Here is a 25,859-nt window from a genome sequence, read left to right as displayed (position 1 = left end):
CCTTCACATCTCTGTCACAGTTTCCCGAACTTTAAGTTGTATATATATCAAGCTTTTGTAATTTGAGTCATCATGGCAAATTTTCAAAATAGAACAACCCCATCGGCAGAAAAGAGCGTCGATATTGGACAAATCGTGGATTACTGTACGTTTAATGAAAAACTGTTTTACAGCCAATGCAACCGTTTTTAAGAGTCTTTATCTACAGTATCTGCACATGGATAAGCGGATGTTGCAAAAATTGCAGATCTATCAAACCCTCATAACTACTGGCTGCAACTAAACTTTCCTTTGTTTTTTTAAGACATGTAAGTGTGTGTTTGGCTGCTTTTACCATTTTTGCCATTTTGAAGCATTGAGTTTGACATTTTGGTCGTCGCCATCTGTGTTTTTGACTGTCGCCATCTTGGCTTTTTTGCAACCAGAAGTAACACGAGAGGGTGGAGCTAAGTACAACTGAACGCTGAATAAGGCAAAATGGTTATAATTAACTTTCATGAACTGAAAACACACTATGAAAGGGTTAAAGTTGTAAGACGAAAATGCAGACATCACCCAGACCTGTCAATCACAAGGTAGCCACATCCTAAAGCATACCCTGCTTTATGGTCTGTTTGGCACTAAATGGGACCATAATTTACTACATGAACATCATGCTGTATTGAAGAAGACTTGAAACTATGGATTGAGACCATAAACTCATGTTTACAATGTTTACTGAGGTAATAAATCAAGTGAGAAGTAGGGTCATTTTCTCATAGACTTCTATACAATCAGACTTCTTTTTGCAACCAGAGGAATCGCCCCCTGCTGGCTGTTAGAAAGAATGCAGGTTTAAGGCACTTCTGCATTAGCTTCACTTTTCAGACCCGGAGGTTGCCCACTGCTCTTACCTCAGTATTATTAACATCCACATACAATGTCTCAGTTGGGAACTAAACTCTTCTCTGATGCAGCATCATTTTGAGATTAAAGTTGTTTTAACACAACATTAAGATAAAAATCTCTCCAAGTCCAGATTTAAATTTTGAATAGAATACAACTTAATCATCCATCATGTAGGAAATCTTTGAGTTTCAACATTGTATCCGCTGTTGTCAATATATTTGTTAGAATCAGCAGATGCAGCCAGTCAACGTCTACGTGTTTCATTATTTGTAGCCTCTATTGTGCTGCCTCACATGTCCCGTCTTGTTATTCGTGACACTGAGAGGTGTTTCCATGTTGTATTAAGGCCTGTTGTTTTTTTTGGCCAAGCTCTTCTGGATTCAATTTGAATTGTGATTTAATTTTATTCTCTTTGATGTTTTCCACGTCTGGCTGTTCCTCACCCAAAGATCCAACATTTTGATTTGCTCGGCCTTAAATCATGTTGATGTGCGTCTTTACACATATAAATTTTATGGGGTGCTAACCCATCAAAGGGTACTGTAGAGGACATCAGGCCATAATAAATCTACAGCATCTCTCCCGAGCTGATGGAAATGGAACAGGCCTGAGAGTGTGAGAGCAGGTTTGTGTCTGATGTCATCGAGTACTCTTCTCATCTGCCAGCACAGATGTTTCATTTAATCAGGAGGACCATACTGTGTCTTTCCATGCGAACATCAAATGGATCCAATTTCAAACTGTGATATATCTTTTTTAGAAATCACTGGTGAAGAAAATCAATAAAAGAAGAGACGGAAAATGAATTTTGGACTGTTGCTATAACTAGAGAAGTGCTAAATTACTTTGGCTTTGAACCGGTTTCATTACTTTGAGTGTGCAAAGTTGAATATCTTGAATACAAATATGTTCTGCTTATAATAAATCAGGTCTAACAAAGTTTAAAATATTTAAAGTGTAACTTCACCCCCAGATCTGAAAAACAAGGATGTTATTAGCCCTGGCTCTTTCACATTGAAGCCTTGAATGTGGATTTTTTTTTTCCAGCCTGAAAATTTAATAGACAACGTTTTCAAGCCATTTGAGGCAGAAAAATCAATCAGTAACTGTCCTGTTTGCGGAGGATCTTCCTCAGTAGACTGGCAGGACAGTCTATAGGAGCACAAATATCAAGTTACAAGTGAGTCACAGTCCAGTCAAAATGCCATGTGACACAGTGTATATATAGGGAGGCTAAAGATGGGTGACAAGAATGAAAATAGCCAGAACATTACTTGGCGTGGACTTTCTTTGTCTGTACCATTGACTCTATATATAGATGGATGACGCGTCTCCACTTCCCCCGCTGTACAAAAGTGAAGCCAAAATATCCTGGATACGGGAGCTGAGATTTTGACGTCATCTGGAGCCAAAGTCTGCGCAGTAGGTGATCGGGGGCCTGGAGCCGCGGTATCAAGGTCCCGCCCGAGCCAATCACAAGCCAAGCATGGCCGTAGCGCGCTAGCGTGAGCCACCTAGCTGCTATGTTAGCACCACGGTAGTTGTTTGACTACTAACCAACCATAATATCTATAACTACATTTATGATCAAATTGACACATGTTCTATTACTCTTGTTGGATCTCTAAACTATGGTGTACGGTCTAAGACCTGCTCTACATATAAAGCGTCTCGAGATAACTTCTGTTATGATTTGATAAAAATATGATATAAAAATAAATTACATTGAATTGAAAGTTAAAGTTACATCTCCCCTCTCTCTCGTACAATTCCCGAGCCTCCAGCTGCAACTACTTTACTCAGAGCAGCTGTCAATCACAGCTGTCAAGAATGACGTCTCACCCCCTTTGTTATAGCATCAAATAACTAATTAAAACCAAACTTACCAGAAAAATAAACACTTGAACATACATCAGAGTGATAAGATCTATCTAAAATGACAGAGACCATGTTTGGGAAAAAAATTATTTGACATATATACTTGACTTTTTATTTATTGGCACATATCCAACCCGCTAATATGGAGGGGGCGGGGTTTGTGACCTATACTGCAGCCAGCCACCAGGGGGCGATCAGGATGTTTTGGCTTCACTTTCGTGGAGCTGTCTTGTCGTCCATCTTTATATACAATCTATGGTCTGTACCTTCGTAATTAGCTGTTTATCATCTGTTTTTTACTTTTACAATTTTACCAAATGTCCTCACTAACGAGACATATTTCATGTAATACTGAAAGTAAAGTTTCATCCCAGGCTTGATAAGATATTCTTTTATTAGTCCTTTATTAGATGCTAACTAGCTGACAACTGTTAAGGGAGGAGGAGGGAAAGAAGGAAGGAGAAGCCACAGATGAAAAGTGGGAGAGATTGAGATGAACAAGTAGAGGGGCTGTCTGTGTGAATGTAAATCTGTGCGACCTGTGTAATGTATACTGCACATGTGGTCTTTGATGTATATTAGACTATTCATGCCTGTGAGTGCCTATTATGGTAACTATAGTAACCTCCCGAGCTGATAAAAGTGTTGAACGTGTCTGCCGAGCTGCAGTTGTTGAAGGGACCATTTCCAGTTTGGTTGTCGTGACAACTCAGACTTAATCCGTATGTATCATCTAACGGGGAAATGTTTGTTTATTAGACTCATATAAGCAACATTAGTAACAACATCACATAAATGTATTTACAGTAAGTCTGTCATTGTTCATGTGCAAACACACTGCACTGATGCATCCATGTGTTCATTTCTATTTACTGACTTACTTTCCTCAAACACTACAAGAGACTGCGCTCAGCCTCCGCGGACTTCTCTGCTTTATATATAATTATTTCATCATATATGATAATGTCATAATATGTATGTAAGCTGTTCTCTAACTACTACGGTGCTCTTTAAGAAACTGAATAACTTTAATAAGTAATGGCAATAATTCACTTTATCTACAAATCCATCTGCAAATACACAACACTTTAGGAAAAGTCTATAGTATAGTACAGGTATATTATATATATTAAAGGATTTTTATTGTGGTTGCTTTACAACTTTATATTTTTTGATTTTTTATACACTGGAAAAATTAAACAGCTTGGCCAAAATACACTTTATATATAATTATACATTTTTATCTTTTAATTTTTACCCTTTATATTTCTTTTTCTTTTCTTTTTTTTTTTACTCATATTGTTTTATCATTATTCCTCATCTCACACTAACATTTTTAGCACAGCCTGAAGAGTATGCCCGGTATTTTACTGCACATATTTGACAAATAAAATCCTTTGAATCTTGAATATATTCTGCAGACTTACCCAATCGACAACAGCTTGACTGTACTTTACAATGTCTGAGAGATAATTAAGGATTATTACACCTCAGATACTCAAACACTGTTGGATATCATCAAATGTTTATGGTTGTTTGATTATTTTGTGTTGTAATTACATTTTTTATGTGACTCAAACTGCCTGAGTTTAACAGTGTAATTGCCCCAAACAGCTAATACAGATTTATCTTTTTTTCATAATGCTTGCAGCAGGAATAAAGCAGATAGCAGCAGGGTGATGAATGGCACAACAGCTCAGGTAAACAGCAGTTAACACCCCCGCAGAGATAACAGCCCCTGCCAGCTTTTGATGTGCAAATCCAGGTGTTGTGATGGGCTCCCTCAGGAGGATGTCCATCAATGTGCTTGTGGCACAAAACCAATTTTGTCCCATTTGCATCCTCTTCCAAAAAATCAAGACCTCTGGGGTTCTTCTACTGCTCAGAAATGGAATAAAAATCACATCTTTTGGGTTTTCATTACGTAGTTTAAATTGCAAGAGGGTCTCATGTCCCTGGCACAGATTTTGTGCGTTACAGCTCAGCATCAGGATCCTTTCAATCTTCACAACGCCATCACCAAGAGTGTGAATGTGTTTCTTAAGTACCAGTGTGTGTCAGAGACATTTTAGAAACCGAACGAAAAGTCCTCTGATGATCTGGTACAGTTGGTACAAGACCATTTTGTTGAGTAAAGAGCTCTTTCTTCGCTTTTAAGGTTCAGAAAGCTAGAGAGCCTACTGCAAGTCTAAGATATGTGTATAAGTACAGTTCAGTTCAAGATCTTTATCGTCCCACAAGAGCAGCAAAAAGCATAAAAACACAACCATGAAACAGTAAAACACACTAAGACAATTGAAGACATTTAAAGTGCTGTACCTAACTCAGAATAAAATAAAGGGTGTATGATAAAAACAAAAAAAGCTGCAACACAAAGAATGAAGATAAGAAAAATAAGAGACAGTTTTAATGCATTAGACTGCAACGATTCAATTAATCCCCAACATATATTTTGATAATCAATAAATCGGTTTAAGTCATTTTTTTTTTTAAAAAGTCAAAATTCTCTGATCCCAGCTTCTTAAATGTGAATATTTGCTGGTTTCTTTACTCCTCTATGACAGTAAACTTAATATCTTTGAGTTGTAGACAAAACAAGACATTTGAGGACGTCATCTTGGACTTTGGGAAACACTGATCAACATTTTTCTCCATTTTCTGACATTTTATAGACCAAACAACTAATCGATTAATCGAGAAAATAATCGACAGATTAATCGACAATGAACATAATTGTTAGTTGCAGCTCAAATTAGAATTAAAGGCACTTATTGGGATACATGGGATTGATGAAAACTTGCACCTAATTTTGGGAAATCTGAATCTCGGACCCGAGTTTGTCTAAATAAACATAATGAAACCTCCAAAATCCAGTTGCAGCATTTGCTTTAAATAATAATATAATAATCAATAAATATTATTATTGTGTACATAGCAAATGTCCGTTTCTGTTTTAGAGAGAGAGAGATAGAGAAAGATGGAGAGAGAGTGCTATCATTCATCTGCAGATGGTAGTGAACAAGAAGGCTCATAAACCTGGATGAGGGAGTTCAGATAGGTGGCTGCTTCTGTACTAGCGGCCACCATGTACGATGTAAGCGAGCATTAGTGACTTGAACTGGATGCGAGCAGCAACACAGAGCACAGTGGAGAATAATGAAACGTGGAAGAGAGCTGTTTTTGAGCTGTCTGGTTGAAGAGGTTTTACTGTGCGTGCAGACAGCGCTGCCAGAATGTGTGTTGTAATATACAACTAGAAAATTTCGCAAGAAATTTTGACCAGTGTGCCTGGTGCTGGGGGGGGTCTGAGGACCACAGTGAGGTTATAAGAAGGGGGATGATAGGCCCCATAAAGTCCCAAGTCTAGTGACCCGTTTAAACTTTTAATAATTTTTCTACGTTAAAGTATGGCGACTCTGTATTGCCCTAAAGACGAGTGTTTCTGAGCTCTCTTCACGTCGATTTGCCACTCATTCATATGGAGCAAAAAAATCGCTCTTTCGCGCATTTTTTTCGGAGACCGCTACGCGAATCTCTTAGACAGGTCATAGCACACCATTCCCGGTCATTACGCCCATTTTGATGTACTTTTTTTTACAGGTGTTGGCAACGCTGAGGGAGGAGTAGCGCAGCAAAAACCGTAAGAAGAGGAATAGTAAGACTTCACTAGAAAATTTCGCAAGAAATTTTGACCAGTGTGCCTGGTGCTGGGGGGGGGTCTGAGGACCACAGTGAGGTTATAAGAAGGGGGATGATAGGCCCAAAGAAATCACGCTTTCGCGCGATTTTTTCGGAGACCGCTACGCGAATCTCTTAGACAGGTCATAGCACACCATTCCCGGTCATTACGCACATTTTGATGTACTTTTTTTACAGGTGATTTCAAAGTATTAAACCTTGAGACCAGAGTTAAATCACATAAAACAATCTGTTGTTGCAGCTGTCAGCCCTTTCTTTCTACATAGAGTTTGCCTTTCATAATGGCATTTTATTTCATTATAAATGTCATTTATGAATATTTTAGACAGAAAAAAGTTAAGAAATGTGTGGTAATTTTTAAATAATAGTAATAATCCACCATTAAAACCCTGTATTTTATTCATTCACTGAGTCACTCTATGTTCTGCAACACTGTCCTGCACATATTTCAGAATAAAAGCCTTATGGTAGCAAATGAAGGAATTCTGTCAACAGAAAAAAAAAAAAGTGATGGCTTTTATTTTGAAATGAAAGCAGAAAGTGTTGATTTAAAGATAAATCTTTACATTTTTCATGTCCGTGACATATTCTACAGATATAAACATTTAAACTGTATTTATGTTGCTGATATGATGTCTAAATACAGTCAAAAGAGCAAAGTCCCTGTCTGTTGCTGCTGTGAACAACGCGGCTCACGGTAAAAATGACAAGACCTCAAATCTCTAGAAGAGACGCAAACACACACACGCAGCTCTCCCTCCCTCACAGCGTAAAATAATATGAAACTGTTCTAGCCTAGATATTTATGTTCACAGCAACAGTAACAGGACATTTACATGTTTTCATAAAGTTCAGCCTTAAAATGCTAATCGGCTGAATTGTACAGCTAGCTAGCTAAATACACAGTTAACGTGAGACTACCTCAAACAGAAGTCAGAGAGGCAGAAGGAGACGTGAAGACGGTATTTAAGTGAAGGCCACAAAACAAAGAGCCAATGAGAGTTCTTTAATTTGAGAGGTGTCATCTGATTCGTCAGGCTGGTTGCTGGGGCCCCCCTGACCCCTAGCAACAGGTTACACATTGGTTCATAATCTGCCCAATGAAAGTGAGTTTACATTTGAAATCAAAACAACGTACATTTACATTAACACCGCTCTATGACTAAAGGAGACATCCCAAGTGGTTAGCCACCTACTGGCGGGAAACATCGTCAGGTTGGTTGCTGGGGCCCCCCTGACCCCTAGCAACAGCTGACACATTCGTTCATAGTCTGCCCAATAAAAGTGAGTTTACATTTGAAATCAAAACAAAAAAAAAGTCGTAATATTACGAGAATAAAGTCATAACTTTAGGATAAAAAAGTCGTAATATTACAAGAATAAAGTCATAACTTTACGGAAAAAAAAAGAAAATAACACGTAAATTACTACTCTATAATATTATGACTTTATTCTCATAATATTATGACTTTTTTTTCTCGTAAACTTCTTACTTTATTATCCTAATGTTATGACTTTTTAATCTCATAATATTATGATATTATTCTCGAAATCTCAGATTTATTTTTTTTCCCTCAATGTGGCCCTAATACTCCGTAATAGGCCCTAATAATCTAGGTGTAGCCTATGAACTGGCAACTGAGTTTATAGAGCAAATATTAAACTCTCTTCCTGCAAATAAATGTTGGTTATTTAGTCTAGGAGTGAGAATAAAATGGCAACGACGCAAACAAAGTTTCTTGTTTTGTTTTAAACGCACAGCTGCCTGATATTGTCAGAATAACTATTTTAATGGAGAAATGGTCAAAAGAAGTACCAAGTAAAATACAAATTTTGCATTTAGGCTTATTGTGTTATGATCAGTTTGTATTGTGACACCCTGCCTATGGTTGTGGAAACTGGTAAGAGGATGACAGGAAGTGTGATTTGGATGAGGCAGAGAATGAACTGCATTTTATATTCTATTATACCATTCATGAGCTTTTCCTGAAAATCTCATCCCAGTCTGTTTGACATGACAGATGAATGTAGATTACAGTACATGTTTACATTTTTTGGAAAATTCTTTTTTATTCCTTTTTTCCAAACATATCATAACAAACATAACAAAACATAACACCGATGCCATAATACAAAAAAAAATTATATCTTACATTTAACATTTAATATGTACACACACACACATACACATCGCCTCCCACTCCCACACAGAGACAGGTCCAGCCTTCTTCCCATCCCTAGAGGTAAAGTTACAGAAAAAATATCATACAATTAATATTTAAAATAATTTAATTAGTTAGTTAGAATTAAAAGTAATAAGTACTACAGTAGTATAATTCGTGATGGTAAGATAGAAACCTTGAATAAATTAATTAATTAAATAAATAAATAAATGTAGAGAAAAAAAGAAAACAGCACATAGAAAATAATAATTAATAACTGACCTACATCATGGCTCAGGCCTTGAGATGGACAGCTCATTTTGAAGGGTTGATATCCAATATTTTCTATTTGTTCAGTTGTAATGAATATTATGTGTGTTTCTGCAACTATGTTCACTTTTTATTAAAAATAAATAAATACAAAAATCAACTTTTATGAATTTTAACCATCAGAGTATGTTTTTATTTAATTTATTTATTAGTTTATTTGACAGGGACAATACATAGGCATTGTTACACTTAATTAAAGTGCAACCGATGCAACGTATATATAGGACTTCTAGCCATAGCTAATTTGCAGACCTTATCCCTGGTTAGGCTTTTAAGAAAAAGAAAATAAATTAAAAAAAATAAGGAATAGCACATCATACATAAAATCGCATAATACAACATCGTACATTACAAACAATTTACATATGTATGTTCCCAATCAATAATCAGTGATCACAGGTTTGGTTTAGTTTCAGCCAGTATTTCACATATATTTCATTTATATGTAATACATATAAACAGATACACAAAATGACATATAGTCGTTATGATTTTAATCCGTAACAGGTTTGTTTTTGTATGTGTTTCATCACTAAATGTCGTTGCTGAAACGTTTCAATAACCTTTGCACTTGAAGAAGTTCACCTTCAGAGAAAAAAGGCTTCGGGCTTGGATGTAGGATCTCCTACTTGTTTTATGTCTTTTCTCCAATCATCGTCTATATTTTTATATTTATCCTTTGAGAAAGGAAATATCAATGTGCCACCACATTTTGTCATAATAGTTATCATTCCTTAAGGAAAATATTTTTGCACAAGAAATGGTTGGATGATTTTTAATTGTGTGTAATCGATTTCTAATCCATGTGAGTTTTTTGAGTCTGTGTGATCTTACATTTTAGTTTTTATACATTTTTATTTGACATTTTTTTATTGTTTAACAGATTGTTTTTCCTCCTATTGTTATTCACAAATCTTCTGAATCTCATGGCAGATTGCGAGCAATATTTCACTTTGACGGAACATGTCCGCGTACCGGCCCAGACCAAAATCAGTGTACATATCTGTGTTGAGTCACGACTGAATGGAAAAAATGCTACCCAACACCGCGGTACTTCAGCTGTCATGAAAATCAATCTGTAAATGACCATGTAAACTTTGACTTCATACAAGAAAACAAAACAAAAAAAAACTTATTAATAATGGAAATGAAGTTGTTGGGTCCAGCTGTTCACCTATTCCAGAAATATTAACATCTGCAGTGCATGCTTCTGCATCAGAGTGCAAGAACTCAAGTGTCATATTTTCTTTTCCAAGGTGATATAATTTATGTAAAAATGTTGCTCTATCTGCTATAAAATGGCAGCGATAATTGTTTTATGAATCGTTTCATGTTATGGATTGTTTTATCCGTGGCCATACTGAATCGTGCGACAGATCCCTAACGATGTATGCAAGAAAAGCACTACCATGTTTAAAATAAAGGCCTACTGCACTGTTTTTAAGACAAACGTGAACCAGATTTTTGTTTCTCTTGTCGAACTAATCATAAATATAATTTATAAAATGTTATATGAAATATTACACTCTCCTAGCTACTTCACAGCTTTCCGCAGGTTTGACCGCGTCATCCCGTCAGCACCACGGAACAGTTAGACTACTGCTTTGCTGACAAATCCCCGGCATCCGACCTCCACGGGATAAACCTTTGCTTTCCAGCCAGCCTCTTGGTGTTCCGCCGCCAGCTTTGAGTACTTTAGATGTTTCCTTTCGTGGGCTGCTGTTATGCCCTCTTCTATTACAGTATATTGAAAACCAGTCCTTCATTTGTTATTTATTCTACTGTTCCAACTCTTGTTAACAAGCTTTTTATCATTCTTTGTGGCTTCAGGCCTCTCAATAATTTTCCAGCAGTTATTTTTTGTAAAGACGTGATTGTAAAATAGTCTTTCTGGGTCCCATTTATCACATGACCTGTAGTTCAAACATCAAAGTCACTGCACATCCATCCAAATACTGAATGTTGGGAGCTAGTCCCGCTGATCTTAACTGCAATTTATCATGAACACATGGACAATCTCATGCAATCCAGTACAGCAACCCTTTCTTCAAAAACATTAAGATGTAATAGTACAAATAAATCATTGTGTCAAGAAGTTGTTATGAGGAATGAGGCATTATTTATTTATCAAGCCTTCTTTCTGTGAGGTGACAGTGATCACCACTGCACCTCCACCCTGTAGACATTTTGAATTCACTTCAAGTCATTTTTATTTGTAGCCCCATGTATAAAATAAAACCCCATTATTACACGGCTACGGTCTGTTATTTCTTCATAGCAGACCTTTGCTATGGACGCAGTTCTGATGTCGGACTGTGGAGGACCATTTTTGTCTCAAATTAGTGATTTCTTAAGTAAGTAGCCGTGTAATAAGCGGGATAATGTACAGCTAGCGGGACAACAATGACCGGCTCGCTGTACATTATCCCGTGCACTCTCAACCCAGCTCCAGCTCTCTAAGAAAACGAGGAAAAACTCGGTAAGAAACCTCGGAAAAGGCAATTCAAAGAGAGATCCCCTCTCCACGGACAGCTGGGTGTTTGAAGCATGAACGTAGGCCTATAATCACTATGGCTTGTCGCGGTAGTCCGTGTTACCAGTGTTACACGGTGGTCGGGCACATTACATTACATACCCGCCACCCACATCTGCAGCGGCAGGTTGTCAATAGATAGTCGGACGAGCGATGCATCTGCTCCATACAGAGTAGCAGGAGTCAGATTTCACACACACGGGACAGGAGAGAGTTGAAAGACCGAGAGATGGCAGAGGAAAGCAAACACGGTTTAAATTTCAGATTTATACCCAATGCTAAGAGGAGGACGGAGCGGTCACAGCTGGTGTGCGCGGCGGAGCGGCGCCGGGTACACCCCAGCGGCTCCGCAGCAAAAGTTCTACCGGAGAGGCTAGTCACTCAGCCACCTGAAGGTAAAGATCAAAGTAAGCGGCTACACCTAATGACCGTCATCTTTTCCTGTAAAATCTCTGGTATAATCGGTAACGCCCATGTTGTCACAAGAAATTTTCCTCCCCGTCACAGCCCTACTAGAGATTGACGCCACCAGCCTCTCGGTCTGATTTCTACTGCTTCAAGAGAGAGTGCAATGGGAGCCACATATGGGGACTACAGCAGCGTTAACCCTGGACGAGGTCCTTCCGTGGTCTTCAGGGATCCATCCGTGGTCCGAGAGGTCCAGTCTGTATCACATCAGACTGGATCCCTCAGGACCACAGCTCACACGAGCCAGGGGTGGTGCTTAAGAGTCTCCAGGGTGGGTCGGGCCTCTGGGCTCTTGTCCATACAGCGTGCTATAAAATCTTGGCAATCTGGACAGACCAACAGGAATCATGTTTAAATACAAATGCTGTAAAATGCTGCAAAATAAATTAAGCCTCTCCCGGTGTTATTTTAACCCAAACAAATTCCAATACCTAACTAAAAAGTGTTGTTGCCTAAACCTACCCAAGTCGATCTTTTCCTTAAATCTAACTTTTATTTTGAAAAGACTGGAGCAGAAATTGACACATGCGTCACGTGTTGCTGGACATTCGTAGGAAAACGCAATGAAAAGTAGGAATAACTTTTTGTAAAATATCATATGAACCGTTGTATGAGGATACGTTGACTACATACAGAGCGGATACATGAATCATGGATTCTGTGTGTGTGTGTGTGTGTGTGTGTGTGTGTGTGTGTGTGTGTAACTTACAGGCAGATGGTCGTCTTTGCGGTGGCCAGCAAAGACTGTTCCGAAGCTTCCTTCACCCAGCATTCCCTCTTCCTCATATTTCACCTCAAAGTCAGCTGCAGAAACAAAACACAAACACTTTGACTGTACTTGTTCAGAACTTTCTTTCCACTTCTAAACTAACCCCTAATACTACAGTAACAATTACTAATTTAAAATCGAATCCTATTACCAATATGAATCGAAAAGCCAAGACTGAAACTTAGAGGAACGATATGACCTTTTGAGCCAGCAGACGGTTAAGCTTAGCTTAGCATCAAGACTGTGAACAGTCTGATTCTGTCCAAAGGTAACAAGATCTGCCTATCAACATCCACTACACATTATACAACAGTCTTCCCAGGCTAGTAGTACGTGAAGAATAAAAGAATGAAGAATAAACTAAACTGAATTTACTGATGGAACTCCCACTTCATCAATGTTTCACGTATTTCTATCTCTACTCACCTCTGTTGTGAAACATAGTGGCTTCTGGGAAGGTGGTGTCAGAGTCGCTACTGGTGGCCTTAGGGGTGGCCTCAGCGGTGGCCTCAGGGATGGTCTCAGCGGTGGCCTCAGGGATGGTCTCAGGGATGGCCTTAGGGATGGTCTCAGGGTTGGATGGAAAAAAGAGATTAAAAAGAGAAGGCAATGGGTTCGAGAGGTAGCGCAGGGGTGCCTGGTACCAGGGGTAGCTGGTGCCCGCACTGGGATTGAGGGACGTTCTTCTCCTGTTCCCGTAGTCTCCTGTGTCCTCAGACTTCCACTTCCTGCTCTTCTTCTCCTCAGAGTCAGTGCTGGCGGGTATCCATGACACAGTATCCTCATCAGAGTCAAAGATTTCTAAACACATTATACATGTTAGAAAATAAGCGCTGAAACAGCCTTCCTCATGAAGAGTAAACTCAGCTGAATTTACTGATAGAACTCACACTTCATCAATGTTTCACATATTTCTATCTCTACTCACCTCTGCTGTTTTGTGTGGAGGAGGTGTCAAATTCATCACTGGAGGTGGTCTCAGGGATGGTCTCAGGGGTGGACTCAGTGGTAGTATCACTGGTGCCCTGGTAGCTGGTGTCCGTACCAGAATTGAGGGGCGTTTTTCTGCTCTTCCCGTATTCTCCTGTGTCCTCAGACTTCCTCTTCCTGCCCTTCTTCTCCTCAGAGTTGGTGCTGATGAAGGTATCAGATCCGGACCTGAAGGAGGTTTCAGGGGTGGCCTCAGGGATGGCGTCAGGGATGGTCTCAGGGATGGCCTCAGGGATGGTCTCAGGGATGGCCTCAGGGATGGTCTCAGGGATGGCCTCAGGGATGGTCTCAGCGGTGGCCTCAGGGATGGCCTTAGGGATGGTCTCAGGGATGGCGTCAGGGATGGTCTCAGGGATGGCCTCAGGGATGGTCTCAGCGGTGGCCTCAGGGATGGCCTTAGGGATGGTCTCAGGGATGGTCTCAGGGATGGTCTCAGGGATGGATGGAAAAAAGAGATTAAAAAGAGAAGGCAATGGGTTCGAGAGGTAGCGCAGGGGTGCCTGGTACCAGGGGTAGCTGGTGCCCGCACTGGGATTGAGGGACGTTCTTCTCCTGTTCCCGTAGTCTCCTGTGTCCTCAGACTTCCACTTCCTGCTCTTCTTCTCCTCAGAGTCAGTGCTGGCGGGTATCCATGACACAGTATCCTCATCAGAGTCAAAGATTTCTAAACACATTATACATGTTAGAAAATAAGCGCTGAAACAGCCTTCCTCATGAAGAGTAAACTCAACTGAATTTACTGATAGAACTCACACTTCATCAATGTTTCACATATTTCTATCTCTACTCACCTCTACTGTTTTGTGTGGAGGAGGTGTCAAATTCATCACTGGAGGTGGTCTCAGGGATGGTCTCAGGAGTGGACTCAGTGGTGATATCATTGGTGCCCTGGTAGCTGGTGTCCGTACCGGAACTGAGGGGCGTTTTTCTCCTTTTCCCGTATTCTCCTGTATCCTCAGACTTCCTCTTCCTGCCCTTCTTCTCCTCAGAGTTGGTGCTGATGAAGGTATCAGATCCGGACCTGAAGGAGGTTTCAGGGGTGGCCTCAGGGATGGCGTCAGGGATGGTCTCAGTGGTGGCCTGGTAGCTGGTGCCCTCATTGGGACTCATGAACGTTCTTTTCCTCTTCCCGTATGCTTCTGTGTCCTCGAACCTCCTCTTCCTGCCCTTCTTCTCCTCAGATTTGGAGCTAATGCTGGCGCAGGCGGGTGTCGATGTCCCAGCATCCTCAGCGGAGTTAAAGTTTCCTAAACACATGTTAGAAACTTAGTGCTGAAAACATGTGAAAAGACTGAACTATATAGTACTGAATTGTGGATTTAGACTGCTTTTCACCACTGGAGCCATCCTTAGCATAACCCTTTCCCTAACACTATATAAAAACTAGAGTGGTTCGGCCAGACTTATAACACTTAACACTCATTTTTTCATGATTTTTAAACCAAATTTTTTTATACTTGGTGATATTTTTAAGGCAGATGTTATTAGCACCCAGGTGTATATAGCATGGCAGAGACAAGCCGGACCGACCCAGTCACACTATATACTGTATGTGTATACAGTATGTACTGTTTGTATATTTTTCCTAAACCTGAGCAAGTAGTTTTGTTGCCTAAACCCAACTAAGTCAATCTTTTCCTAAATCTAACCAAGTAGTTGTGTTGCTATTTTTACGTTACCCGGACTTTAAAAAAATAGCCCCTGAGGTTCTTTCTATATCATCTAACCTTGACTTGTCCTGCTAGTCTTGATGGCTCTTTCATGGCTCTCGTCAGACTTTCTCTTGGTGGCCCTCTGGTTTCCACCTGACCTGTTGTCCAGCATGTCCTGGATGGGATCTACTGTCTGACAGACTTAAGGAAGAAGCAGCGTTAGTAATCATTAGCCCAGCAACTAAATCATATGGATATTAAAGTAAGAGAGACTGCAGTTCTCGTCAGGATTTTGGTATCACTACTTACCCAGATTTCTACTGGAGGACGGACGCTCAGGAGTCCTTACTAATCTTGTTCTTAAATTGTAAGGCATGGCTCTCAAACGGTAATGGTTCACCGTTGAAATGTCCTGGATGGGATCTACTGTCTGACAGACTTAAGGAAGAAGCAGCGTTAGTAATCATTAGCCCAGCAGCTAAATCATATGGATATTAAAGTAAGAGAGACTGCAGTTCTCGTCAGGATTTTGGTATCACTACTTACCCAGATTTCTACTGGAGGACGGACGCTCAGGAGTCCTTACTAATCTTGTTCTTAAATTGTAAGGCATGGCTCTCAAACGGTAATGGTTCACCGTTGAAATGTCCTGGATGGGATCTACTGTCTGACAGACTTAAGGAAGAAGCAGCGTTAGTAATCATTAGCCCAGCAGCTAAATCATATGGATATTAAAGTAAGAGAGACTGCAGTTCTCGTCAGGATTTTGGTATCACTACTTACCCAGATTTCTACTGGAGGACGGACGCTCAGGAGTCCTTACTAATCTTGTTCTTAAATTGTAAGGCATGGCTCTCAAACAGTAATGGTTCACCGTTGAAATGTCCTGGATGGGATCTACTGTCTGACAGACTTAAGGAAGAAGCAGCATTAGTAATCATTAGCCCAGCAGCTAAATCATATGGATATTAAAGTAAGAGAGACTGCAGTTCTCATCAGGATTTTGGTATCACTACTTACCCAGATTTCTACTGGAGGACGGACGCTCAGGAGTCCTTACTAATCTTGTTCTTAAATTGTAAGGCATGGCTCTCAAACGGTAATGGTTCACCGTTGAAATGTCCTGGATGGGATCTACTGTCTGACAGACTTAAGGAAGAAGCAGCGTTAGTAATCATTAGCCCAGCAGCTAAATCATATGGATATTAAAGTAAGAGAGACTGCAGTTCTCGTCAGGATTTTGGTATCACTACTTACCCAGATTTCTACTGGAGGACGGACGCTCAGGAGTCCTTACTAATCTTGTTCTTAACGTGTAAGGCATGGCTCTCAAACAGTAATGGTTCACCGTTGAAATGTCGAAGATTCGAAGTTCACCGTTGAAATGTCGAAGACTCGAAGTTCACAGTTGAAATGAGATTGATGAGAGATTTTGGTTGGTATCAAGAGTTTTCTCCGGAATGTTGGCCTCACAATTCCTTTAATACCTCACAATTCCTTTATGACATCACAACTGCTTCATGACCTCACAACTCCTTTATGACATCACAACTGCTTCATGACATCACAACTTCCTCATGACCTCACAACATTCTACTGTTGTACAGTTCTACTCTTAGAATGCATGATGTCAAGTCAAATCTAAACCAATAAATGTATTTAAAGGTCCCATATTGTAAAAAGTGAGATTTTCATGTCTTTTATATTATAAAGCAGGGTTAAGTGATAGATAAATACTGTTAAACTATCAAAACGCTCAATATAAGGAGAAATGCACACAGCCCGTATTCAGAAACTGTGCGTTTGAAACAAGCCGTTAGGATTTCTGTCCATTTGTGATGTCACAAATATACAATATTTAGACCATTATATGGTTTTAAACATAAATATTCTAAATGTGTCCCAGTTTATTTCCTGTATCAGTGGATGTGAATAACATCAGCTGACAGGAAGTAAACATGGACCCAAACTGTTGCCTAGCAACGCAATTCCATTGCAATTCCATTGCAATTCCGTTGAAATGCACAAAAACAGTGCGTTTCAGACAGAGGGTAAACACAGGTATATTCAGGCAGACAGTATGAGGAAAATAATTTTTTTTTTTTAACATTACAGCATGTAAACATGTCCTAACAGAAACACAAAACACAAGTATGAACCTGAAAATGAGCATGATATGGGACCTTTAATCAAAAACAAATACTAAAACAACAGCTTCTCGCAGATTAGGATTCTTTTTCATAGCCAAATCCCATAATATGTGTACAAACATTATAACATTGTGATAGTGATTATACACTAATGAAAACATGGTTATGAATATTATTTATTATATATCATTTCTGCAAATAGATCATTAAACATTACGTCCATTAGCTACATACTTCTGCGATGTTATACCTGGTCCTAAAAAAAGAAATAGAATAAATTTCTTACTGTTTTTCTGGCATCTTATTGTTTATATTTCTTTTTATTTGTAAATTATATTATAAATATAATATAATATACAATATTATATTATAAATGATATTATATTTTATTTGTATTATTTCTTTTTATATTTTTTCAATATTATTTTACTTTTTTTCAGACCCTTGAAGTATTTTTTTAATCGTATCTTAATTGTAATAAATATTATTTAATATCTTGACATTATTAATATTTTGGTTGCATAAGTTGTCATCATGTATGCACAAGATTTTATTTAAAACATTAATTAAAAAAAAAAAAAGTGGGACTTCGGGGGCTGTGTATTTTTAAATATTTTTGAATTAATCATATTTAATTTCTTTTACTTTTCATGGACCATTGAAGTCACGAAAGATTATATGTATATTTTTTTATCTTATTATCTTAATTGTAATAAATACTAGAAAATTTCGCAAGAAAAACCATAGGAAGAGGAATAGTAAGACTTCAGTAGAAAATTTCGCAAGAAATTTTGACCAGTGTGCCTGGTGCTGGGGGTGGGGGGGTCTGAGGACCATAGTGAGGTTTTAAGAAGGTGGATGAAAGGCCCAATAAAGTCCCAAGTCTCGTGACCCGTTAAACTTTTAATGATTTTTCTACGTTAAAGTATGGCGACTCTGTACGGCCCTAAAGAGGAGTGTTTTTGAGCTCTCTTCACATCGATTTGCCACTCATTCCTGTCGAGCAAATAAACAGGACATTTACATGTTTTCATTAAGTTCAGCCTTAAAATGCTAATCGGCTGAATTGTACAGCTAGCTAGCTAAATACACAGTTAACATGAGACTACCTCAAACAGAAGTCAGAGAGGCAGAAGGAGACGTGAAGACGGTATTTAAGTGAAGGCCACAAAACAAAGAGCCAATCAGAGTTCTTTAATTTGAGAGGTGTCATCAGATTCGTCAGGTTGGTTGCTGGGGCCCCCCTGACCCCTAGCAACAGGTTACACATTGGTTCATGTGTAACCAATGTGGCATTAGTCTGCCCAATGAAAGGGAGTTTACATTTGAAATCAAAACAACATACATTTACATTAACACTGCTCTATGACTAAAGGAGACACCCCAAGTGATTAGCCACTTACTGGCGGGAAACATTAGTTCAAAACTCAAGTTAGTCATGCTATAAAAACTATGCTAGGTGACACACACAGTAAGCTATTGGTGTCATTTAAACTGCGAGCAGCTTCTGTCCTCTGCATCCTCTGTCGGGAGATTAACACACACAACAGCGCCATGCAGCGTCAGAAATGTTACTGAACTGAACAAACTGAATATCTATCTGTTGATGCTATGAATTAAGGGTTTATTTTGACCAAAACCAGATTTTGTGATTGTTGGAACAGTGGAAAGAGAGCTTCGCTCCTCCTATAACTGTAGGCCTGTACGCTACTGTAGGCCTATACACAGTTATAGGAGGAGCTTTGCTCTTCCTATAACTGTGTATATAATGTATGTATATAATGTTTAAATCTATATTATAATGTTTAAATTATAATGTTTAAATGTTATAGGAGGAGCTTCGCTCTGATTCGTCAGGTTGGTTGCTGGGGCCCCCCTGACCCCTAGCAACAGGTTACACATTGGTTCATAGTCTGCCCAATGAAAATGAGTTTACATTTGAAATCAAAACAACGTACATTTACATTAACACTGCTCTATGACTAAAGGAGACACCCCACGTGGTTAGCCACCTACTGGCGGGAAACATCGTCAGGTTGGTTGCTGGGGCCCCCCTGACTCCTAGCAACAGGTTACACATTGGTTCATAGTCTGCCCAATGAAAATGAGTTTACATTTGAAATCAAAACAACGTACATTTACATTAACACTGCTCCTTCGCTCCTCCTATAACTGTAGGCCTGTACGCTACTGTAGGCCTATACACAGTTATAACTGTGTATAGGCAGCTTCTGTTCTGCAATGCCAGATTGAAATTACGCTGCAGAGCACATTGAACCAAAGAGACTAGAAATGGTTGTCTTACTAATATATTTTATGTATTTAAAATTGATAATATACTGGTATTTATGGTTTGGTATGAATATAGAAACGGTTTATTCATTCTACCTGATAAAATAGACAACACTGGTAGTTTTTGAGTGGTTGGTGATCTGAAAATGTATTTTCTTTCGCTCCTCCTATAACTGTGTATAATGCATGTATATAATGTTTAAATGTATATTATAATGTTTAAATTATAATGTATAAATGTTATAGGAGGAGCTGTGCTCCTCCTATAACTGTGGGCCTATTTGCTAATAAGAGTTACATAGTTAAAATGTGTGTGTGTGTGTGTGTGTGTGTGTGTGTGTGTGTGTGTGTGTGTGTGTGTGTGTTAGTTAGTCAGCCTGCTCTGATTGGCTAATGTGAATCAGCTGTCTAGCAGCAATCTGAAGTTGCCGTGGTGATTGGCCACTGCTGCAGTGGGGCAGTTTATAATAGGAGTTAACCAGAGACGTACATGTCATAAAAGTACTTCTACGACAGAAACCGTGACTCCTATCGCTTAGATTGTTCATGAGACCAGTTAGGAGTCTCTGATGAACAAATGGTGCGACATTTGGGTCTGTAGTTTCAAAAATGTGACCTCAGCGGCAGTTTCGAAAAGTATTAACTTTTTTCTCTGATCCAAAAAATTCTGTGAAATTTAATATGGGGCCCTATGGGAGCGAAGCCTGCAGTTGCTCTCACGTTCAGGCATGTGTCGCCAAATGTGAAAGTCCGACTGATTCCATAGCTACATGTTTGCGACCGGCACAAAAATACCTACGTTTTGATGTATTAATTGTGTATGAGGAGTGGACGTTGTGGGCTACAGAGCAATTTATTCAGAAAATTTTCAAAAGATTTCAAAGCTTTCCCGCACTCTAGCGATGATGTCACACACTCTAGCCCTTAACGACCCACGCAATACACACCCATTATAAAATCTGAAACGGTCTGAAAATTTCACAAAACGTAAACTGCGATTTCGTGAAAACCGTGCCAGCTATCAAAAAATTTCCATTTGGCCAAATAAAGTCCCAAGTCTCGTGACCCGTTTAAACTTTTAATCCCGTTTCTACGTTAAAGTATGGCGACTCTGTATGGCCCCAAAGAGGAGTGTTTATGAGCACTCGTCACGTCGATTTTCAATGCATTCCAATGGAGAAAAAAATCGCGCTTTCGCTGCGCGAATCTCTTAGTCAGGTCATAGCACACGATTCCCGATCATTCCGCACGTTTTGATGTAATTTTTGTACAGGTGTTGGCAACGCTGCCGGAGGAGTAGCGCGGCAAAGTTTAGGCAGAAGTCTGAATAAGAAAATAAGCCCGACGAATAATAGACCAGTGTGCTTCTAGGCACACTGGAAATAGCAAAACTTAACGATCAGGCTCAGAAATACATTTACAAAATCATTGAGTTTGTTCTGCCTTTCCCTGGAGCTGTTATTTTCTTTCCTCTTGTTTTTCAAGTTTAAATGAATTGACATTCACAGTTTATTGTCAGCACAGTATTCATGCACTCATTATTGTTGGTTTCTGGCAATGCTAGTCATAAGTGCAATGGGGATATTGATTATATTTACTGTGCTTTATATATATATATTTTATATTAATATACTGAACTACGTGACTGACACGACACTGGCATGTAGTTATATCATTTCATGACATGCTTTATATAATTCTCTTGTTATGACAAACAAAACCTAATGCATTTTTCATTCTGGGGGCTAAATTGTGATTCTTCTCCAAGATTAATAAACAAGTCACCCATGTTTGCAAACTGTCCCTTTTTAAAGACACTCAGAGTTGTCATCTGATTCAACATGAATCATAATATTTGTGTTAGTGGTCTCGGTATCTGGTAACATGCTGCTCTGTTGGCTGTGAGTCAGTGTGAATGACTGAGGGTCAGATTCATGTGAGAGGACAGAGAGGGGCCGTGTGCTGCAACTCGTGTTGGACGTGATCCAGATGGGATGTTTTTCTTTTTTTTGGTACTTACCGGATGATGAATTTCCAAAAAGCAAAGACGAGAACTTCTGGGAAACAAATGAAACATCAGATTGAGACAGAGGGAGAACAGAATATGCTCTGTCTGTTCTCTCAACAACACAACACACCTCAGAGTGTAAATAATTGATGCGATGCTTCACCTCGACAGGGTCAGGAGCAGGGAAAATATTCCCCTCCAGCTCGACCTGCCGACGCATCCATCTCCTCCGCGTTAACACTGACAACTTATTTCCTTACTCAAGAGATACTTTATTCCGCTGTCTGATCTGATGGACTCCTGTTGGACCTTGTTCTCTCTGAAGAGGCGGTGCAAACACATGGCGTATTGCATAGATATAATTAATCTCAGCAGATGGAGGGTAATAATGAGAAACAAGAAGCAGTTTTCTGCTTGATCTATTTACATGCATGTTTCATGTTGTGTTGGAACAGATTTTAGCCCCAAGTCAAGAACATGCACAAGTTTGACCTTTGCTTGTCATGGTGAGCGATGCAACAGTCTCCACATCATATAGCTACAGTGTACCTCCACCAAAGTGTTCACATACAGAAACATAAAGCACACAAGCACTAACATATCTGTACAGAAACAAAAGTATGTACATGTACATAAAATGCATCTCTCTTGTTTTTCATGAGATTTTCTATCATGGCTGTCAGACCCCCGTGCTGTGCTGGGTACAAACTATTTGTCTTCCTAATTGAAATTTGCAACATGTATGTGTATAAGGGGAGTTTCGTTTACTGTGTTCATGGTGTGAATACATTTGAACAACCCTCTTGCGACATATTAAGTGGATTTTTTTCTGATCAAAGCTCATGACATACACTGATTTTTTTAAAAATGCAAGAGCCCATGGAAGTTTTTTTGTTGTTTTTTTGTTGTTGTTGGTTACTCTCCCTAGTTTTTACTGTACTTTATATTATAGTGTAAGAAATACTGTGCAATAGCATGATATCCTCTCATTGTCACACTCTCAATACATGTAAAACTACTTATTTTAACTTATTATCTATACAATATTTATTGCACAATTCTTCAATCACTAGTTTCATGTCTTCTTCAAGACAGCATGAAGTTCATGTAGTAAATTATGGTCCCATTTAGAGTCAAATAGACCATAAAGCAGGGTATGCTTTAGGGCGTGGCTACCTTGTGATTGACAGGTTGGTACCACAGCATTGTCTGGTCTGGGAGTTGTTTGTGTTTTTGTCTTAGAACTTTAACTCTTTCACAGTGTGTTTTCAGTTCATGATAGTTAATATTAACATTTTGAAAATGTCTTATTGAGCGTTCGGTTGTACGCGATAATAATGTGTTAACGCAAATTCGTTTTAACGCCACTAATTTCTTAAACGCATTAACGCAATCAATCTTGTCGGGAAGGAGGTTAAATAACGCTCCAAAGTTACGCAAAATTTTAGCAAGGAAAAACTGCCATGGGCATTTTCAAAGGGGTCCCTTGACCTGAAAATGGTTCTATGGGTACCCACGAGTCTCCCCTTTACAGACATATCCTCTTTATGATAATCACATGCAGTTTGGGGCAAGTCATAGTCAAGTCAGCACACTGACACCCTGACAGCTGTTGTTGCCTGTTGGGCTTGAGTTTGGCATGTTATTATTTGAGCATATTTTTTATGCTAAATGCAGTACCTGTGAGGGGTTCTGGATAATATTTGTGATTGTTTTGTGTTGTTAATTGATTTCCAAAAATAAATATATACATACTGTAAAATTTGCACAAAGCAAGCGTATTTGCCCACTCCCGTGTCGAAAAAAGTATTAAATACTTGACAAATCTCCCTTTAAGGTACATTTTGAATAGATAAAAAAAGTATATTTTAATCGATTGATAGCCCTAATATATATACACCTACATGTATAATAGCTATGTGTGTAGAGGTGCTTGTATTTGTTTAGCTTGTTACCTTCTTAGCTGTACATTTTTGTATTCCTCTGTGAATTTGTTATTTGTTATCTGGTATATGGAAAACTGGACTGGTGTCAACATACTTGGCCAACAATTTTGATTTTGATTCTGATATGTGCTACTAACAATGACTTTGAAATTTAAAAAAAAATGCCGCTGTTGCATGGCTTTAAAATTCACTGAGGCAGCTCTTCCCAAAATGTATGAACTAGGTACTCAATATGGATACAAGTGTCCACCAAATAGTGCTAACGTAAGCCCAATTTCATTGTCCCTGTAGATCGATCTCCTCCCAGCAACACTCGTGACCTTTTATATTCAAAGCCACAGGGCCATGCTGCTGCCTTGATCAATACATGCTGTAACAAGGATGCAGACAATTAAAGGCTGGTTGTCATATAGGCAAAGCACACCTCTGCTAACGGTAGTATATGTTCAGAAAATCTATCAGTTTGTTCGGTGGCTATATCAGTTGAATTTTTTTCTTGAAGATGAAATGATGGTGAGGGGTAATGATGCCGTAGAGTCAGTTTGTTCTTTTAGATTTGGCGTTAAAATATTTATTTCAGCCGTTTGTTGAGTACATTTGATTATACCTTCTGCCTTCCTTCTTCTTTATGGCTTTTCCCTTTCCAGTCTTAATCGCATCATCATATTTAATGGCAGCAGTGTTTCAGCAGACATCTACGGACTGTGAGTCATATTACAGAGAAACATCCAAAATCCCCCTAATGTCTGTTTTCATATCAATGACCTCCGTTGCAGTTCAGTTGTGGGTATAAATGGGTTAACATAACTAACCGCTTACAAGATCAACAACTGCCACTGTTGTTTCTGGTTGTCCCAGAACATTTTCCAGAAAATTGACATAATTCAAAATCAATGCAGGGCTAATTATGTTATTTCCCTTTCGAACGCAGAGTGGTTGAGAGAAGAATGGGGGACTGAAACCCTTCCGACATGTACTTATCACTTTCTGTATACCTGACACTATTGTAAGGATTTTTGTGAGGTCTTTATTGACCTAAAAACAGATAACCTCTTAGTCAGCCTCTGGTCAAACCAAGAGGATAATTCTTCTTTTAACTACTGAAGAGTAATCTGTGGAAATTATGGTAGTCTCCTGTCAATTTTCACTTTCCTAAAAAACACGTCAAGTGTGAGATTACACTCTGTGTTTATAGTATCTCAGTGTGAGAGCTATAGCAGGGCTGACATTCAGGGCTGCAGGACAATTTATAGCAAACAAGGCCTGGCGGACATGCTATAAAAATGAACATCAATGTGGACGTCCATTACAACCAAGCTATATAACATGACAACGTACATGAAGTGTGATACTCTGAAGGTCAGCCACACTGGAGCCATTTATTTGTATGGTTCATTTAGTTGTCATATTCAATCTACTACTAATGTATGCTTTAATTTACGGGCTAATAACGTCAATTACACTCAAATTGTAACACTGAGAACATACAGATCTGTACTGGGATTATGAGTGCTGTTATTCTTCATTGTGACTCTTTACTGGCCCTCGACTGGCCCATTTAATCAACAACAAAAACGGGTTTATTTAGCTTCTCATTTACCCACAGTAATTTTACATGAGCAATAAAACACAGTACACACACACACACTGTTGCTATTTATTCTCAGGTCTCTCCTCCCTGCAAACAAACTGGTTAATGTGGGACAGAGTTTATGGGTTCAGGGATCATTCATTAGCCTCTTGTCACACACAGCCTGTTCAAGGCGGGACTGTTGCCGCTGTAATTCTGCCTTCGCTGTTCTGTATAAAAGGTACGGAGGCTCAATGGGGGGATAGAATTGTTAGGAGGGTAGTCACAGAGCCGAGCTGACTTCAGTGTAAAAGGGACTGCCGACACAACAGGACAACACACACACAAACACTAAACGCCAATGCTGTTGTGTTTAACGCCACGCGTCTTTTGATCCTGTGATGCTGTACAGTATTATCTATTGTATGGTTCAGTGTGAAAAAGCAAAGCCGGCATAATGGCGGATCTTCTTTGCGGTTGTATTGCGGAATCGCTGTGTGAAAGGGACTATTGTCTCATCAGAC

General features: G+C 39.1%; 1 protein-coding gene across 3 annotated transcripts; it reads right to left on the bottom strand.

Moving 5' to 3' along the window:
• Positions 1-12,592: 12,592 nt before the first annotated feature.
• LOC119487849 (E3 ubiquitin-protein ligase RNF12-B-like) lies at positions 12,593-17,131 on the bottom strand. Of its 3 annotated transcripts, XM_037768904.1 has the most exons (11): positions 16,627-17,099; positions 16,390-16,518; positions 16,153-16,281; positions 15,916-16,044; positions 15,679-15,807; positions 15,445-15,570; positions 14,672-14,964; positions 14,113-14,292; positions 13,656-13,968; positions 13,154-13,528; positions 12,593-12,762 (listed from the first exon to the last, which is right to left on the bottom strand). In XM_037768904.1, exons 1-11 carry the CDS (start codon positions 16,691-16,693, stop codon positions 12,608-12,610), a joined length of 2,025 nt encoding a protein of 674 aa, XP_037624832.1. In that variant the 5' UTR covers positions 16,694-17,099; the 3' UTR covers positions 12,593-12,607. The 3 variants fall into 3 exon arrangements, with proteins under 3 accessions (XP_037624832.1, XP_037624831.1, XP_037624833.1); XM_037768903.1 differs by having other exon boundaries at positions 13,656-14,292; XM_037768905.1 differs by lacking the exons at positions 15,679-15,807; positions 15,916-16,044; positions 16,153-16,281; positions 16,390-16,518 and having other exon boundaries at positions 13,656-14,292; positions 16,627-17,131.
• Positions 17,132-25,859: the final 8,728 nt, after the last annotated feature.

Source organism: Sebastes umbrosus, chromosome 5, assembly GCF_015220745.1.
Source record: "Sebastes umbrosus isolate fSebUmb1 chromosome 5, fSebUmb1.pri, whole genome shotgun sequence".
NCBI lineage: Eukaryota > Metazoa > Chordata > Actinopteri > Perciformes > Sebastidae > Sebastes > Sebastes umbrosus.
Note: the sequence above shows the minus strand (reverse complement) of the source record. Positions and strands in the feature narration are given on the sequence as shown.